General features: G+C 41.9%; 1 protein-coding gene across 4 annotated transcripts; it reads left to right on the forward strand.

The window, feature by feature from the left end:
• Positions 1–3,611: 3,611 nt before the first annotated feature.
• Positions 3,612–17,622, forward strand: susd1 (sushi domain containing 1). 4 transcript variants are annotated; one of them, XM_084177434.1, is made up of 15 exons: positions 3,612–3,764; positions 4,109–4,352; positions 4,540–4,680; positions 4,813–4,968; positions 5,229–5,381; positions 5,635–5,814; positions 9,465–9,644; positions 15,646–15,810; positions 15,936–16,030; positions 16,161–16,347; positions 16,495–16,588; positions 16,727–16,982; positions 17,160–17,199; positions 17,291–17,384; positions 17,499–17,622. In XM_084177434.1, exons 2-15 carry the CDS (start codon positions 4,235–4,237, stop codon positions 17,515–17,517), a joined length of 1,878 nt encoding a protein of 625 aa, XP_084033560.1. In that variant the 5' UTR covers positions 3,612–3,764; positions 4,109–4,234; the 3' UTR covers positions 17,518–17,622. The 4 variants fall into 4 exon arrangements, with proteins under 4 accessions (XP_084033560.1, XP_084033561.1, XP_084033562.1 ...); XM_084177435.1 differs by having other exon boundaries at positions 4,212–4,352; XM_084177436.1 differs by lacking the exon at positions 3,612–3,764 and having other exon boundaries at positions 4,091–4,352; positions 16,727–16,964.
• Positions 17,623–19,977: the final 2,355 nt, after the last annotated feature.

Genomic DNA, 19,977 nt, shown 5'->3' on the forward strand with positions numbered 1-19,977 from the left:
AATAATAATATAATAATAATATGCCATTTAGCAGACGCTTTTATCAATTGATCATGTCATTTCAGATACGTTAGGGTAGCCTCACGATATCTCTCAATATTGGCCACCATTAATTGGATATTTAAGTGATATCAAAGTCAACTATACCTGACAAGTATGAATGGTGGGCTCTGCCTGTCAAGTAGCAGAAGGGCGCATTTGCTGAAGTACTTGCTGATGATGTTTACTTTGCAAGCTACTGGTAGAAACTTTGTACAGTTGGCTAAACATAGTGGTAAGTAGACCTACTGTACTTTTTTCTCCAACCAACGTAGGCTTACCTAGCGATGTTAGCTAACATTATCCCCTTTTCAACATAGTAATCACAGTTGCTGCAGACAGACATGATAGGCAATATTGATTGATGGACCACGTCAAATTGGCTAGCCAGCTAATAACAGATCACGTCAATATGGCTACTTAACAAGCTAATTTTAGGGGATAAACTACACCGACCAAAAATATAAACACAACATGTAAAGTGTTCAGGTGAAAGCTATGATCCCTTATGTCACTTGTTAAATCCACTTAAATCAGTGTAGATGAAGGGGAGGAGACAGGTTAAATAATGATTTTTAAGCCTTGAGACAATTGAGACATGACTTGTGTATGTGTGCCATTCAGAGGATGAATGGGCAAGACCATAGGTGCCTGAGCAATGGAGCAACTGCATCCCCACTTTCAAAATAGGGGTGCAAGCACATGTATATAAACGCAACATGTAAAGTGTTGGTCCCATGTTTCATGAGCTGAAATAAAAGATCCCAGAATTTTTCCATACACACAAAAAGCTTATTTCTCTCCAATTTTGTGCAGAAATTTGTTAGTGAGCATCTCTCCATTGACAAGATAACCCATCCACCTGACAGGTGTGGCATATCAAGAAGCTGATTAAACAGCATGATTATTACACAGGTGCACCTTGTGCTGGGGACAATAAAAGGCCACTCTAAAATGTACAGAAGTCGCTCTTACTAAAAACTGCTCGCAATGTGTGTGTGCGTGCGTGCGTGCGTGCTTGCGTGCGTGCGCGTGTGTGTGTGTGGGCGCATACGTGCATGTGGCAAGGTAGTGTCTTATGGAGCTGCTAATTTTAGTTACTCACTTAAAGGGAGAATCTCCACGCTGTTCTCTCCTGAAAGGGTTTAGAGCCTATGGGAAGTCCAGTTATTTTGAAAGAACTCACTTCATTTATTTATCTTAAAAGGCCAATACTAAATGGAAGCATGTTCCCTCTTTGTACCACTGAGTTTGTCATGATGACTACTATTTCACACACTCCTGAATGGACTGTTTTATTTGGTACAGGATTGTGTACTAAACTAATCTTAAGGTTTTAACCAGTACAGACAATTGTTTTAAATCTTTAAATTATTAATCAGAAATTGAGTAATTGAGTTTTATTGTCTTTCTCATAATCACTAAGCATGGTCTCTGAGGACAACTATCACAACGTAAAAACTGGTAAGCCTGTAGCTCTTTTAGCTCAAGTGAAATAGAGATGTCTAAGTGATGTTATGACAAAGTGTGGTGATGATCATTTCCTTTGTTATTTCAGTGCAGTGCACCTCAGAGAAGTGCATGAAGAAACAAAGAAAAAGTAAGACCAGCACCATCCACCTCTCCTCTCCAGTGGCGGAGGGCCAGAGGAAGCTTGATGGAAGCAGCTTGACAGTTTACGGTGACGGCCAGAAGGTGAAGGTGGTGTATGAGGTCTACCCTGGTGATGTCCGCACCATGGAGAATGGTGCCCACTCCCAGAGACGAGGTCTGTGCAAGGTCACCAGCAGAGTCTATATACCAAATCTGGAGTCAATTTGACTTATGGTTCATGAGAAGAAGATTTTAAAAGTATTTTTGGTATTATCATATGCGCTAACGTGCATCTATAGGTACAGTGCGGCCATATTTGAATGCAGCAACAATTCTTTTCTCAAAACCAGAAAGGCTTGTGAGGAGAAAATGGTTACAGATAATTTTGAGCATTAGCGTTACATATGCAAAGAATGAGTTGTGAATAGTTTCCTTGTTTTTTTTAGATATCAATATCCAATTCCATGTGGTTCATCTTAGGGACGTCCATGATAGCGATGACAAGTTTCAAGTTGATAGGCCACTGTGGAGTGGATTTACAGTGGTTTAAATTGACAAATAAAATCAGATTTTTGATTTATCAATAACCAAGTCATCTTTTGACCAATCCCTTTCTCAAACTAAGTTAAGACATGTACCATAGGCCTACATTCCAAACATTGTGTCATTTGGTCCTATGGGTCATGAGAAGAAGATTTTATAAGTTTTTATTAGCAGATTTTAGCAGATTAGCTTATGTGGTAATAGGCATCTACTGGTATAGTGCGGCCATCTTTGAATGCATCAACGTTATCTTCTCAAACTCTTTAGGGACTATTGAAATTTGGAGTGAATCTGCCATTTAGTCCATGAGAAGAAAGGAAAGGTAAAGGGGGATACCTAGTCAGCTGTACAACTGAATGCATTCAACTGAAATGTGTCTTCCGCATTTAACCCAACCCCTCTGAATCAGAGAGGTGCGGAGGGCTGCCTTAATCGACATCCACGTCATCGGCGCCCGGGGAACAGTGGGTTAAGAAGATGTTATTATGATTATTTTGAGCATTAGCGTTACATAGTCCAAAAAAGTGAATTGTTAATAGTTTTCTTATATGTTAAGATATCAATGCCAACTTAACATGGTTCATCATGGTAATGGATTTGATGACCCTAAAAAGTTTCAAGTTGATGAGCCATTGTGGAATGAATTTATGAAGGATTGAAATGGACACGTAAAATCTGATTTCCTTTTCTCAATCTACGTTAAGAGATGTACCATGGGCCTACATTTGGACTTGTTAAATGGACTTATGTTTCATGATCATTTTTTAAAATGTTTTCTGAAATTTCCAAGATGGAGGAAAATCTATCCTGACCTTATAGGTCCTTGAGGCAAATTTGTTCAGCAAGACACCTACATGCAACGTTTCAAGTTTCTAGGTCAAACAGGGCGACGGATATGAGGGTTTAAGTGAGACTGCTTATAACAGCGCCACCTATAGGCCAATCAGTGCCATTCTTTTTGACCAAGTTACTCATGGCCTGTAGTTTCTGTGTGCCAAGTTAGAAAAAGTTACCAATCTATGCTTGAGTTATTTGACCATGACCAGAATACAGAGAATAACAATGGGTTTCACAGCTTCATTGTGAACCCCTAAATAGAGACCAATGCCTGCTCTAGACATTCTATGTCTATCTAGTTACAATGTTGTGTTACTGTATGTTGCATCCTCATATATGCTGCTGGTGGAGAGACCCTAGTGTAGCGTGTTAGAGAGGATCTGGTGGTTTTGAGGGACAGGCTGGTGCTTAATCAGGCCTCTCCAGCAGGCGCAGTGTGAGGTGGGGGCTCACTGCGGGTGTGATAGAGGGAGACCCCCTCTGAGTCCTGGTGGGCTGGGCGATAGCAGCATGATGGATTTATCTTCCCCTTCCACATTATACTAGATTAACTCGCTACGCAAGAACCAACTGTAAACAGCTCAATGGTGGATGGGTGTTCTCACTGTGTTGACACCATTGGTGCAATTTCACACCTTTTTTTGTGCATTTTCATAGCAGGGTTTTCATTTAATTCATGTGACAGAGCCCCTAGCGTGGATTGTAGTTATGATGGGTCTCACAAACACTGGATAAAATCGATTCAGGAAAAGGTAGGATGTATAAACAAGTAGGCCGGCCTACTCTTTGAAGATTAATTTACTTTTATGAATTGTATATCACCAATTGTTAATGTCATTCTTATATCCATGGTTATCATCTAAACTGTTTATTTACCTCGTTTTGACTTCTTTAATTCATAATGTTATGTTCATGATGAACCCCAGGCAGGTTTGCTGAGCCAAATATAGCTCTTATCAGCATACACAGCATGACTGTTCAATTTGAAAATGTGTTTCAGATGTCTCCCAAAGCGTAGAGTACATTATCACATATGTGAAGTATAACTGAATGTGTCAAAATGCTGATGATGACAGACATGTCTCCAAACCACTAGTGCCAACATCACCATTGAGAAGAGAGAGCGGCGGTTGGATTTCATTGTGACCTCAACTAACTCTTATACCCTTCTCTCAATCCTGGTTATCAAATCCGCTCAGCACCAAGACGGAAATAAATAAAGATGTGGATAAAAAGGATGCGCTTTGCAATGTCTAAGAGAGGGAGAGGGACATACTTTGAGAGGATGTATTGGAGAACAGCACTTGTGATCTTGGCCTTTCTTATTCATGCCATTACAGGTGAGTGGATCAAAACAAATCCATCATATTGGTAATATATTCAAATGAATATTGACAGAGTCTTTGTAAATCATAATAGTGAAGTTCTTGTACTACATAGATCATCTATTTCAATAAATAACATTTATGGGTGACTGTTTCAACAAACAAAGACTTCTCTTAATAGTGTATATTTTCTTTATCTTAGAAATGCGAGTGACTGGTCAAACGTTGGATGTGTGTACCACCTGTCACCCTAACGCCACCTGTGAGAAGAAGGTGGATGGTGCCGGCAAAGCCTGTAACTGCATGTATGGCTTTGTTGGTAATGGAAGAACTTACTGTCAAGGTGTGTATCTCCAGGTATAAACTCAAGATAAAATAATTACTTATCTTTTAGCTAATGGGTATCAGTTCTATTGAAATTATACTAGTATTTATTGATTATTCTATTATTTACCACTATTCTTCTCTCTTACAGACAAAGATGAGTGTCAGATAGGAGCCAATAAGATCTGTGGGCAGCACACTGCCTGCCATAATACCTATGGAAGCTACTACTGCACCTGCCTGGCAGGATACAGCCCTTCCAACAATATGGCCATCTTCATCCCCAATGATGGAACCCGCTGTCAGGGTAAGTTATAGCGATTAGTGATGCTGAATACTTCAGCAGCTTTGGAACATTATGAAAAGAAGGGCAACATAAAATTATACAATTGGTGAGTCTTCTTAAGCTTTATAGATACAAACTTGATGCCAATTTTGAATGAGTGAATGAATGAAAGAATTACAGATACCACTCCCCAGATGTTGGTGCCTAATAACTGGGTACATTACATCCCAACCACATTAACTTAATAATACTAACACAACATTCTTGTTGGTTCTATCTAGACATTGATGAGTGTAGGGTCCAAGGGATCTGTGGTGAGGGGGGTCAGTGCAGGAACATGCAGGGGGATTTTAACTGCCTCTGCCAAGTCGGATACCAGGTTCACAATGGAGCAGAGCCCTTCCACCCACACCAGGACAAGGCCTTGTGCAAAGGTAAATAACACAAACTACTAGGGCTCAGTATTGTAAGACTTTTCAGTTAAATTATAGATACTATTTTAAGAGAATGGATAATAATCAAAGAGCTGTATGCTTCAAAAATACATGTTTCAGAATCTCTTTGCCTGCCCTATACTATACTGCAGCCACTGGATATAATGACATTATTTATAGAACATTAGCATAATGCTAGTAGTGTTATCAAAAAGTATGGTATCTGTAGTGTTGTCCTTTTCTCCATGTGTAGCCATTGATTGTGGACAGCCTCCCTCGGCTCTGAATGCAGTCCAGCTGTCAGCCACAGGAACACGTTACGGCAGCGTAGCTAAATTTGGCTGCTCTGAGGGATTCTTCTGGAAAAGCGGAGAGAACTCCTCCGTTTGTGGGGCAGAAAGTGTGTGGAAGGGCCCAAGTCTTATTTGTGAAGGTAAATGTTTTTTGGTGAACTTTTGCATTAATTCATGTATTTGACATGTGGATGGATGAGTGTTTTGTTTGTAGAGATTTTTTTAAATCATGAACTGCATCTAGGAATGGTTACTGGTCAATGTCATTGCTTTGCCTCCCAGAGGTTGACTGTGGCTTGCCCCTTGCCCTCCCTCACTCAGTAATGTTGTGGAATCAGAGCACCAGGATGGGCTCTGGGGTGGTTTATCAGTGTAACTCTGGATATTACATTTACATTTACATCATTTAGCAGACGCTCTTATCCAGAGCGACTTATAAATTGGTGCATTCAACTTATGATAGCCAGTGGGACAATCACCTTTTTTTTTATGGGGGGTGGGGGAAGAAGGATTACTTTATACTATTCCAGGTATTCCTTAAAGAGATAGGGTTTCAAGTGTCTCCGGAAGGTGGTCAGTGACTCCGCTGTCCTGGCGTCGTGGGGGAGCTTGTTCCACCATTGGGGTGCCGGAGCAGCGAATAGCTTTGACTGGGCTGAGCGGGAACTGTGCTTCCGTAGAGGTAGGGGAGCTAGCAGGCCAGAGGTGGATGAATGTAGTGCCCTCGTTTGGGTGTAGGGTCTGATCAGAGCCTGAAGGTAAGGAGGTGCCGTTCCCCTCACAGCTCCGTAGGCAAGCACCATGGTCTTGTAGTAGATGCGAGCCTCAACTGGAAGCCAGTGGAGTGTGCAGAGGAGCGGGGTGACATGAGAGAACTTGGGAAGATTGAACACCAGACGGGCTGCAGCGTTCTGGATAAGTTGAAGGGGTTTAATGGCACAGGAAGGGAGCCCAGCCAACAGAGAGTTGCAGTAATCCAGACGGGAGATGACAAGTGCCTGGATTACGACCTGTGCCGCTTTCTGTGTAAGGTAGGGTACTCTGCGAATGTTGTAGAGCATGAACCTGCAGGATCGGGTCACCGCTTTGATGTTAGCGGAGAACGACAGGGTGTTGTCCAGGGTCACGCCAAGGTTCTTTGCACTCTGGGAGGAGGACACAATGGAGTTGTCAACCGTGATGGCGAGATCATGGAGCGGGCAGTCCTTCCCCAGGAGGAAGAGCAGCTCCGTCTTGCCGAGGTTCAGCTTGAGGTGGTGATCCGACATCCACACTGATATGTCTGCCAAACATGCAGAGATGCGATTCGCCACCTGGTTATCAGAAGGGGGAAAGGAGAAAATTAATTGTGTGTCGTCTGCGTAGCAATGATAGGAGAGACCATGTGAGGATATGACAGAGCCAAGTGACTTGGTGTATAGAGAGAATAGGAGAGGACCTAGAACTGAGCCCTTGGGGACATCAGTGGTGAGAGCACGTGGTGCGGAGACAGATTCTCGCCACGCCACCTGGTAGGAGCGACCTGTCAGGTAGGACGCAATCCAAGAGTGAGCAGCGACGGAGATGCCCAACTCGGAGAGGGTGGAGAGGAGGATCTGATGGTTCACAGTATCAAAGGCAGCGGATAGGTCTAGAAGGATAAGAGCAGAGGAGAGAGAGTTAGCTTTAGCAGTGCGGAGAGCCTCCGTGACACAGAGAAGAGCAGTCTCAGTTGAATGACCAGTCTTGAAACCTGACTGGTTTGGATCAAGAAGGTAATTCTGAGAGAGATAGCAGGAGAGTTGGCTAGAGACGGCACGCTCAAGAGTTTTGGAGAGAAAAGAAAGAAGGGATACTGGTCTGTAGTTGTTGACATCGGAGGGATCGAGTGTAGGTTTTTTGAGAAGGGGTGCAACTCTCGCTCTCTTGAAGACGGAAGGGACATGGCCAGCGGTCAAGGATGAGTTGATGAGCGAGGTGATGTAAGAGAGAAGGTCTCCGGAAATGGTCTGGAGAGAGAGGGGAGAAAGAAGTCAAAGCATAGGGTAGGGCAGTGTGAGCAGGACCAGCAGTGTCATTTGACTTAATAAATGAGGATCGGATGTCGTCAACCTTCTTTTCAAAATATTGACGAAGTCATCCACAGAGAGGGAGGAGGGAGGGGGAGGAGGAGGAGGATTCAGCAGGGAGGAGAAGATGGCAAAGAGCTTCCTAGGGTTAGAGGCAGAGGCTTGAAATTTAGAGTGGTAGAAAGTGGCTTTATCAGCAGAAACAGAGGAAGAAAAAGTAGAGAGGAGGGAGTGAAAAGATGACAGGTCCGCAGGGAGTCTAGTTTTCCTCCATTTCCGCTCGGCTGCCCGGAGCCCTCTTCTGTGAGCTCGCAATGAATCGTCAAGCCACGGAGCAGGAGGGGAGGACCGAGCCGGCCGGGAGGATAGGGGACATTGAGAGTCAAAAGATGCAGAAAGGGAGGAGAGGAGGGTTGAGGAGGCAGAATCAGGAGATTGGAGGGAGAAGGATTTGGCAGAGGGAAGAGATGATAGGATGGAAGAGGAGAGAGTAGCGGGAGAGAGAGAGCGAAGGTTGCGACGGCACATTACCATCTGAGTAGGGGCAGAGTGAGTAGTGTTGGAGGAGAGCGTGAGAGAAAAGGATACAAAGTAGTGGTCGGATACTTGGAGGGGAGTTGCAGTGAGATTAGTAGAAGAACAGCATCTAGTAAAGATGAGGTCAAGCGTATTGCCTGCCTTGTGAGTAGGGGGGCAAGGTGAGAGGGTGAGGTCAAAAGAGGAAAGGAGTGGAAAGAAGGAGGCAGAGAGAAATGAGTCAAAGGCAGACGTAGGGAGGTTAAAGTCACCCAGAACTGTGAGGGGTGAGCCATCGTCAGGAAAGGAACTTATCAAGGTATCAAGCTCATTGATGAACTCTCCAAGGGAACCTGCAGGGCGATAAATGACAAGGATGTTAAGCTTGAATGGGCTAGTGACTGTGACAGCATGGAATTCAAATGAGGAGATAGACAGATGGGTCAGGGGAAAAAGAGAGAATGTCAACTTGGGAGAGATGAGGATTCTTGTGCCACCGCCGCGCTGACCAGATGCTCTCTGGGTATGCGAGAACACATGGTCAGACGAGGAAAGAGCAGTAGGAGTAGCAGTGTTTTCTGTGGTAATCCATGTTTCCGTCAGCGCCAAGAAGTTGAGGGACTGGAGGGTAGCATAGGCTAAAATGAACTCTGCCTTGTTGGCCGCAGAACGGCAGTTCCAGAGGCTGCCGGAGACCTGGAACTCCACCAGATTAGAGTGGCAGCAGCCACGCGGTGTGAAGTGTTTGTATGGCCTGTGCAGAGAGGAGAGAACAGGGATAGACAGACACATAGTTGACAGGCTACAGAAAAAGGCTACAATAATGCAAAGGAGATCGGAATGAAATGAGGGGCCTCCCTCACTTACGTTTCACTGAAACACTCAAATATAACTCTCCCAATTTCCACTTTAGAATTTACAATTGTTGTAAACTACAGCGGTTCAATGTTTTACAATGTGGGAGAGGGAAATGTATCAGTATGCACTGCTAATGGACAGTGGGACAAGTCAGCTTTGCTATGTGAAGGTATAATAAATCACCATCTGCAATCACTACCTTACAAGTTATCTATAACTAACCCATAACTGAATTAACCAAGTGCTTTAACAAATACCTCCTAGGCCATGTTGACCATACCATGGAATTATATTGTGTGTCTAAAATGTCAGACATTAATGTTTTCCTGATGGAAATTGCACACTGTTGTAATGCTTTCTCTTTATAGAGATAACGTGTGGTGATCCCCCTATACTGCCCCACACTGGACAGGTGTGGAATGGCAGCACAATCCCTGGCAGCACTGTGCTCTTTTACTGTAAAGAGGGATTTCATAGAGAGGGAGGAGGGAATATTTCCCAATGCACTAGAGACGGTTACTGGACAAAGGCAACATTTTCATGTAAAGGTAATGTATAAGACTTTGTCACATATTCTCTAGTGAAACCTCCTTTGGGATTTGCTCTAATTTATGTATGAATCATATCAGAGAGGCCAAATTTACTTCCTATACAAATATCCTGGTGAATAATCTGTAATCTCAACCATTCTCTCTGTAGAGGTTGACTGTGGTTCTCCCCCTGTCCTCCCTCACTCAGTAATGTTGTGGGATCAGACCACCAGGATAGGCTCTGTGGTGGTTTATCAGTGTAACTCTGGATATTACAATGTGGGAAAGGGAAATGTCTCAGTATGCACTGCCAATGGACAGTGGGACCAGACATTTTTTATATGTGAAGGTAAAATAAATCTTCCCTCTCAACATTACCACCTGCAATCAATACCTTACAAGTTATCCATAATTAACCCATAACTGAATTAACCAAGTGCTTTAACAAATACCTCCTAGGCCATGTTGACCATACCATGGAACAATATTGTGTGTTCAAAATGTAAGATATTAATGTCTGCCTGATGGAAATGTGCAGAAATTGCACACTGTTTTAATGCTTTCTCTTTGTAGAGATAATGTGTGGTGATCCCCCTATACTGCCCCACACTGGACAGGTGTGGAATGGCAGCACAATCCCTGGCAGCACCGTGCTGTTTTACTGTAAAGAGGGATTTCATAGAGAGGAAGGAGGGAATATTTCCCAATGCACTAGAGACGGTTACTGGACAAAGGCAACGTTGTCATGTAAAGGTAACCGTTTTGCCACATAATACTTTGTCACATATTCTCTTGTGAAACCTCTTTTGAGATGTGCTGTTATCTATATGTCATGTAGGAATCATATCAGAGAGGCCAAATCTACTTCCTATACAAATATCCTGGTCAATAATCTGTTATCTCAAACCATTCTCTCATTCTCTCTGTAGAGGTTGACTGTGGTTCTCCCCCTGTCCTCCCTCACTCAGTAATGTTGTGGGATCAGACCACCAGGATAGGCTCTGTGGTGGTTTATCAGTGTAACTCTGGATATTACAATGTGGGAAATGGAAATGTCTCAGTATGCACTGCCAATGGACAGTGGGACCAGACATTTTTTATATGTGAAGGTAAAATAAATCTTCCCTCTCAACATTACCACCTGCAATCAATACCTTACAAGTTATCCATAATTAACCCATAACTGAATTAACCAAGTGCTTTAACAAATACCTCCTAGGCCATGTTGACCATACCATGGAACAATATTGTGTGTCCAAAATGTAAGACATTAATGTCTGCCTGATGGAAATGTGCAGAAATTGCACACTGTTTTAATGCTTTCTCTTTGTAGAGATAATGTGTGGTGATCCCCCTACACTGCCCCACACTGGACAGGTGTGGAATGGCAGCACAATCCCTGGCAGCACTGTGCTGTTTTACTGTAAAGAGGGATTTCATAGAGAGGGAGGAGGGAATATTTCCCAATGCACTAGAGACGGTTACTGGACAAAGGCAACGTTGTCATGTAAAGGTAACCGTTTTGCCACATAATATTTTGTCACATACAGTGAGGGAAAAAAGTATTTGATCCCCTGCTGATTTTTTACGTTTGCCCACTGACAAATAAATGATCAGTCTATAATTTTAATGGTAGGTTTATTTGAACAGTGAGAGACAGAATAACAACAAAAAAATCCAGAAAAATGCATGTAAAAAATGTTATGAATTGATTTGCATTTTAATGAGGGAAATAAGTATTTGACCCCCTCTCAATCAGAAAGATTTCTGGCTCCCAGGTGTCTTTTATACAGGTAACGAGCTGAGATTAGGAGCACACTCTTAAAGGGAGTGCTCCTAATCTCAGCTTGTTACCTGTATAAAAGACACCTGTCCACAGAAGCAATCAATCAGATTCCAAACTCTCCACCATGGCCAAGACCAAAGAGCTCTCCAAGGATGTCAGGGACAAGATTGTAGACCTACACAAGGTTGGAATGGGCTACAACACCATCGCCAAGCAGCTTGGTGAGAAGGTGACAACAGTTGGTGCGATTATTCGCAAATGGAAGAAACACAAAATAACTGTCAATATCCCTCGGCCTGGGGCTCCATGCAAGATCTCACCTTGTGGAGTTGCAATGATCATGAGAACGGTGAGGAATCAGCCCAGAACTACACAGGAGGATCTTGTTAATGATTTCAAGGCAGCTGGGACCATAGTCACCAAGAAAACAATTGGTAACACACTATGCCGTGAAGGACTGAAATCCTGCAGTGCACGCAAGGTCCCCCTGCTCAAGAAAGCACATATACAGGCCCGTCTGAAGTTTGCCAATGAACATCTGAATGATTCAGAGGAGAACTGGGTGAAAGTGTTGTGGTCAGATGAGACCAAAATTGAGCTCTTTGGCATTAACTCAACTCGCCGTGTTTGGAGGAGGAGGAATGCTGCCTATGACCCCAAGAACACCATCCCCACCGTCAAACATGGAGGTGGAAACATTATGCTTTGGGGGTGTTTTTCTGCTAAGGGGACAGGACAAATTCACCGCATTAAAGGGACGATGGATGGGGCCATGTACCATCAAATCTTGGGTGAGAACCTCTTTTCCTCAACCAGGGCATTGAAAATGGGTCGTGGATGGGTATTCCAGCATGACAATGACCCAAAACACACGGCCAAGGCAACAAAGGAGTGGCTCAAGAAGAGGCACATTAAGGTCCTGGAGTGGCCTAGCCAGTCTCCAGACCTTAATCCCATAGAAAATCTGTGGAGGGAGCTGAAGGTTCGAGTTGCCAAACGTCAGCCTCGAAACCTTAATGACTTGGAGAAGATCTGCAAAGAGGAGTGGGACAAAATCCCTACTGAGATGTGTGCAAACCTGGTAGCTAACTACAAGAAACGTCTGACCTCTGTGATTGCCAACAAGGGTTTTGCCACCAAGTACTAAGTCATGTTTTGCAGAGGGGTCAAATACTTATTTCCCTCATTAAAATGCAAATCAATTCATAACATTTTTGACATGCATTTTTCTGGATTTTTTGTTGTTATTCTGTCTCTCACTGTTCAAATAAACCTACCATTAAAATTATAGACTGATCATGTCTTTGTAAGTGGGCAAACGTACAAAATCAGCAGGGGATCAAATACTTTTTTCCCTCACTGTATTCTCTTGTGAAACCTCTTTTGAGATGTGCTGTAATCTATATGTCATGTAGGAATCATATCAGAGAGGCCAAATCTACGTCCTATACAAATATCCTGGTCAATAATCTGTTATCTCAAACCATTCTCTCATTCTCTCTGTAGAGGTTGACTGTGGTTCTCCCCCTGTCCTCCCTCACTCAGTAATGTTGTGGGATCAGACCACCAGGATAGGCTCTGAGGTGGTTTATCAGTGTAACTCTGGATATTACAATGTGGGAAAGGGAAATGTCTCAGTATGCACTGCCAATGGACAGTGGGACCAGACATTTTTTATATGTGAAGGTAAAATAAATCTTCCCTCTCAACATTACCACCTGCAATCAATACCTTACAAGTTATCCATAATTAACCCATAACTGAATTAACCAAGTGCTTTAACAAATACCTCCTAGGCCATGTTGACCATACCATGGAACAATATTGTGTGTTCAAAATGTAAGATATTAATGTCTGCCTGATGGAAATGTGCAGAAATTGCACACTGTTTTAATGCTTTCTCTTTGTAGAGATAATGTGTGGTGATCCCCCTACACTGCCCCACACTGGACAGGTGTGGAATGGCAGCACAATCCCTGGCAGCACTGTGCTGTTTTACTGTAAAGAGGGATTTCATAGAGAGGGAGGAGGGAATATTTCCCAATGCACTAGAGACGGTTACTGGACAAAGGCAACGTTGTCATGTAAAGGTAACCGTTTTGCCACACAATACTTTGTCACATATTCTCTTGTGAAACCTCTTTTGAGATGTGCTGTAATCTATATGTCATGTAGGAATCATATCAGAGAGGCCAAATCTACTTCCTATACAAATATCCTGGTTAATAATCTGTTATCTCAAACCATTCTCTCATTCTTTCTGTAGAGGTTGACTGTGGTTCTCCCCCTGTCCTCCCTCACTCAGTAATGTTGTGGGATCAGACCACCAGGATAGGCTCTGAGGTGGTTTATCAGTGTAACTCTGGATATTACAATGTGGGAAAGGGAAATGTCTCAGTATGCACTGCCAATGGACAGTGGGACCAGACATTTTTTATATGTGAAGGTAAAATAAATCTTCCCTCTCAACATTACCACCTGCAATCAATACATTACAAGTTATCCATAATTAACCCATAACTGAATTAACCAAGTGCTTTAACAAATACCTCCTAGGCCATGTTGACCATACCATGGAACAATATTGTGTGTCCAAAATGTAAAATATGAATGTCTGCCTGATGGACATGTGCAGAAATTGCACACCGTTGTAATGCTTTCTCTTTGTAGAGATAATGTGTGGTGATCCCCCTATACTGACCCACACTGGACAGGTGTGGAATGGCAGCACAATCCCTGGCAGCACTGTGCTGTTTTACTGTAAAGAGGGATTTCATAGAGAGGGAGGAGGGAATATTTCCCAATGCACTAGAGACGGTTACTGGACAAAGGCAACGTTGTCATGTAAAGGTAATGAATAAGACTTTGTCACATGTTCTCTAGTGAAACCTCTTTTGAGATTTGCTCTAATTTATGTATGAATCATATCAGAGAGGCCAAATCTACTTCCTATACAAATATCCTGGTGAATAATCTGTAATCTCAACCATTCTCTCTGTAGAGGTTGACTGTAGTTCTCCCCCTGCCCTCCCTCACTCAGTAATGTTGTGGGATTAGGGCACCTGGATGGGCTCTGAGGTGGTTTATCAATGTAACTCTGGATATTACAATTTGGTAGAGGGAAATGTATCAGTATGCACTGCCAAGGAACAGTGGGAACAGACATATTTTCTATGTGACGGTATTACATTAGTGATTTCTGTGTGGTCATGATACATTAATAACAATGACGTATGATACCAAATCTTATAGAACCACTATCCTCATTTCAAATTATAGAGATTGACTGTGGGGAGCCAGTGTTTATATCCCATGCTAAGATGCTATAGGACCGGACATCATTGATTGGTAGTGTGGTTTATTACCAATGTGTTGAAGGATATTACACCACAAGTGGGAGATGTTATACTGAGTGTGGAGAGAATGGGCTTTGGGAGGATATAGAACTTCAATGTGAAGGTGCATTTATATTACCAGCAATATAATGATGGTCTTTCAAAGACATGTATTTTCATTTATATTCAAATGCAAATTTGCTCTATTATTGTACTGTATGAGTCATATTGCTTGAATAACTTAAACATGTACAGTAGTATTTTTGTCTCTTTATGTTTAACCAAACAAACCTAAATTGATTTCTATGAGCAGAGTTAAACTGTGGGGCTCCAGTAATCCTTCCCCATACTAACATGTTGTGGGACAATACAACTGTCCTGGGCAGTATGATTGAGTATGTATGTAAGGATGGATTTTACCAGGAGGGAGGAAATGGTCTCTCAACTTGTTCATCATCAGGACAGTGGGGAATTGTTTCAATAATATGCAAAGGTACGGTAACAATATATAATTCTGAAGCAAACCCTATTCTGCTGCATGATCAATTGTCTGTGTGGGCATACTGTAACAGTTACTCCCGTGAACTCATTATATTGTGTCAAAGTGCTCACATTCAAATTGATGTTGTATGTCTTTCATGAATGTGTCCACCTATGGAGAGAGATGTTGTAGTAGATGTGCTTTCAGCACTTACTATTCTGTACCAGAAGGGGGTAATGTTGTATTGGGGAATGGTTTGTAAATTCATGTTTAATCATGATCACGAGTGTGTTGCAACAAAATAATCAAGACTAGTATTTGTATATACTGTGCAATGTGATCTAATCTTTTATGGTAATCATCACAGGAGCTCCTTAGGATAATTCAATTGATCTGACTTCCACCTTGTTTTGACAGCTAAATGTGGACCAGTCCCTTCTCTGGCCAACACAGAGGTGGTGTGGCAGAACAGAAGTGTTGTGTTCCATCGCTGTCTGAAAGGATTCCACAGCTGGAGAGGAAGAAATACCTCTATTTGTGACATCACTGGGAAGTGGCAGGCTGCCACAATGCGATGCAGAGGTATGCATTTATAACTCCGTAAACCATAGTTCAGTTGAAAAACCTTTTAGTATGTGGAAGGAATTTGTGTTGATCAGTGATTCTTTTTTTTTTACACATTGTTTCTCATCTCTTGTCCCTACCAGAAATCAAGCCTGCCATCAGTGACTTGGTTGTCTTTAATGAAAAATGTTTGCGTTGGCAAGCAGACAAGTATGAAGAAGACACAGAGAATTACAGAGTAAGTTTACCTTAACAAGGACCTTAAAATATCATAATATTGTTGATTAGAAAAAGTGCTCTCTGAACTGCATACACCTATGCATACACCTTGACCATCATTATTTGATCTGTCTACCTGTATGTTACAGGTAGCATTTGTGGGATTCAGGGCCTATCAAAGGTCATTCCATGACAAGAGGAAGAAGCTCCTCAGCTCCACTTCAGACCGCCCTGAGATCTGCCTGAACCTGCTGCCTGTTACCAACTACACCATCAGCATCACTGCACTGTCTGCCAGGTTCACCTCCACACTCACAACAAACACCAGCCTACAAGGTACACTACAAACAACCTCAACTAACCATGACAATTTGAAGATTAAATATTTGAAGATATTATGAGAAACATGGAGCAGAATATTGACTTTGACTTGGATATGATATCCAATGTTATTAAATGTGTCAATGCCTTCTCATCTTATAGTGCCTCAAGCCCCAGAGATTTTATACAGAGAAGTTGAGGCTCCATTGCCCACTCTATGGCTACGCAGATCAGCTAACACTCTGGACTCAATTAGGTAATTCATAATTTTACCTCCAACCCTCTCCCGTACTAAATGCTGATTTAGTATCTTGAAATTTACCAAGTGAGGTCTGCCACCCTTGTCTGGCTATTACGACACAAACCCTTTTCTCTTTTGTTCCTGGGTTTACAGTTTCTACCAGGTATTTGTGTTGCCACTGGAGGGGACTCTTGTGTTTGACTGCAGCTCTCCTAAGAACCCAGACTTCTCCAGTCAGAGAAAGCACCATGGACAGTACATCACTGCCCAGCTCCATCTGAGGGATATAGGGAAAGAGATGAACCTGACTGTGGGCGATGGACGCTACTATGGAGGCTTCTACAACGCTCCTTTACAGAACGGCAGAGACTATTACATCATATTACGAGCTGTCAGTCAATGGGGAGGAGTAAGACTAACTGCTATGCATTGGAAATAAATGATATGTGGAGTTTATTCATATAAAAGGAAGGACCGTTTTGAAGGTCATCTTTAACAAATTATTATTGATATTGATTGTTGATCTTATAGAACTCCTGCATTAATAATTAGTCATTCTGTATGTGCCATTTGAACTATTTTCTAGGCTTTCAAGCACTCTTGTGTTATCTGGGCAAAAGTCAGAGGTAAGGGTTCCTTTTCTCATATTTAAATCACTGTTGTGGTTTAATCAGATTGTTGTATCGATGATGTATGATGTTTTCTCTCGTTTGGTAGATATATCCTACGTAATGAAGGTTTCATCGCTTTTCGCTGGAGGATCAATTGGAGTCTTTGCTTTGGCCATTTTTCTGGGATACTGTTACACCTGGTAAGATCTATTCTATCCTAGTGCGTATGCCTATATATTACATTTATGATATGTGCAAATCATTTTCATGTATATTGATTAAGTCTGACTTAACTTTCTGTATCCCCTTTTCAGGTTTTGTAAGAAGGCATGACAGTCATCGTGACAACATTTACCTGTAGTATTGTAACTGTAAAAATGTGTTTTGTATTGTTGTTGTTTTTTGTGATAAAATACAAGTAAAAATGTTTTAGTTTTGTCATTGTTTATACAGTTTTATTATGTGCAATATCATAAATAATATGTTCTTAAAATATACATAAACACATGCAATACAATGCATTGAAACTATTTACTCTGTTGGTAGCAAACCCTTTTATTATTACATTTATTAATGACAAGTTCAGAGAAAGGCAACCGTAAACGTCGTCCCCCATGAATGATGCAGGCCCCCCCCCCCCCCCCCCCCCTTGGGCCAATTAGTGACAACAATTCAAGCTCAAACGGGACAGGAGATATGCTTGTTCAAAGTTTGAGATTTCAGTTGATTACTATAGCACTCCCCTTGGGCAAATCAGTGTAATTTTATAAATGCCGGATCTCTATGGCAAGACGCATCATTCACCCAAGTTTCGTCAAAATCGGGCCGATGGTGTCTGAGATATCGTGTGTGACTAACGTACGAACGGACGGACGGAGACAGATCCATAGTCCCCCCTCCAATTTCATCTCGTGACGTCATGATTTTCAGTCAGTGAATGTCTTGAGGGCATCGAAAGTTGAGACTGAAGTGAAGAGGAGGTTCTGTCATTTATTTATTTTTTAGATAAAGGGAGGTCAATCAGGTCATTGAGGCTGCCATGTAAGTGTCAAATAACATAGCTATAAGTATTGATAAAATGTAATGGTTGGTTATATACAACAATATTCACAATCCTGTGAACAATCTTCATTTGTAGGGAGCTTGATTCCATGGCCAGAGCTAGCTAACGTTAGTCAGCTAGCTAACCCACTATTTGTTATGACAGTGTTAGCTAGCTATCCCAGATCAGATGGCCTGGTTGGCTTTAGCTATCTAAAATGATACTAGAGAGCTAATGGCTAAAAAATAGTTAGCTAACAGCATCCATGTAACGTCTCTCTTTCTCACCTCATCACAAATGTACTTCATAGTAGAAAACAAAATTAGGCCTAATTTGTATTGCAAAGAAGACATTGTTTTTGTATAACACAATCCACACATTATAATATAATTAAACTCTTTAGCAACAAAAACACATTATAAACTCAATATCATACAGTAAGCTTATTTGGGCCCTGGGTAATGTACTGTACATAATACAATATAGGCCTAGCTACTATATGTGAGGAGTTCTCTTTAACAGGGTGTACTGTACTAGCTAACTGAAATAAATCACAAGTTATACAGCTACAATAAACTATGACCATTTTCCAGTACATGACACACTGACGTCACGCACAGATGCACGCGACTCTTGGCGGCAGTAAGAAAGCCATCACCATCTGTGTCCATTCAACATAGCCTAGATTTACGTTGTTTTTTTTACTTCTAAACAAAATCACTTTTTGGGGTTCTCATACGCTTACAATGTTTTGATTCTTGCTTGAACAGTCACTAAGATTACATTTGGTTGTGATCTTTGCAAAATAACTATTTTGGATGCAGCAGTTGTTAGCTAGAATGCTAACGCTCATTGATATAGGCTGTAGCAAAAGCTAGCCAAAGAGCCATTTTACTGGTTGAAGTGTTTTTTAAGTATAATGCAGTTGATTTGCGATGATGACACAAACATTATATTAAGCAGGACATTCATACGAGCCTTAAAATCCAATTATAATCCCAAAGTAGTGTGAAATGCACTCATAAGCAACATGTAAATAGAGGATTTTTTTGCTGCCATTCTATAAGAACTCCCCCTTGTTCTGCCACCAACTTGCGCGCATCGCCCTCGTGCGGCAATGTTTGTAAACACAGAAAGGGGTCTATTCAAAGCACAACATAGTCTAGCCTAAAATCTGGATTTTAAAGCTACAGTCTGGGTATCTGTTCAATAGTCATTTAAAATATTCATATAGGCCTACCCATTGATTCTAGAAGACTAATATAACATAGCTACATTTTAGCTTAGCACAACTGTCATACCCTATCATAGCACTAAATGTTTTTTATTATTCATAAACAAACCAATATAGAGCTATACATTGCTCTTCCAATTATGTTTGAAACTATTATGTGGATGCCATGGACTGTCAGCTGTATACCTGTGTCAGGGGGAGTGTTTTGTTTTTTAAATCCCAGACTGTAGCTTTTAACAACCCAAATTGGGTCTGACCTGTGGTGTTGAAAAGTGTCTCTCCTATGAGGAGTGTCAGATTTACATCTGTCTGACCGAGAGGATTGATACGTCTATTAAGCAAATCCACCCACAGCCTGAACACTTGTGGTGTGTGTGCGTGTGAGTGAAGATATGTGTATTTGTGATTTTAGCGACTGAAAAAAGATGGAGAGAGAGGGGGTACATTTCCACCTCAATCATCTCTTGGACTCCTAATACAGGGCAGTTTCCCAGCCCTGTGGAGGTAAAGGAGGGGC

Source organism: Coregonus lavaretus (genome assembly GCF_964263955.1).
Source record: "Coregonus lavaretus genome assembly, chromosome: 14".
Taxonomy (NCBI): Eukaryota; Metazoa; Chordata; class Actinopteri; order Salmoniformes; family Salmonidae; genus Coregonus; species Coregonus lavaretus.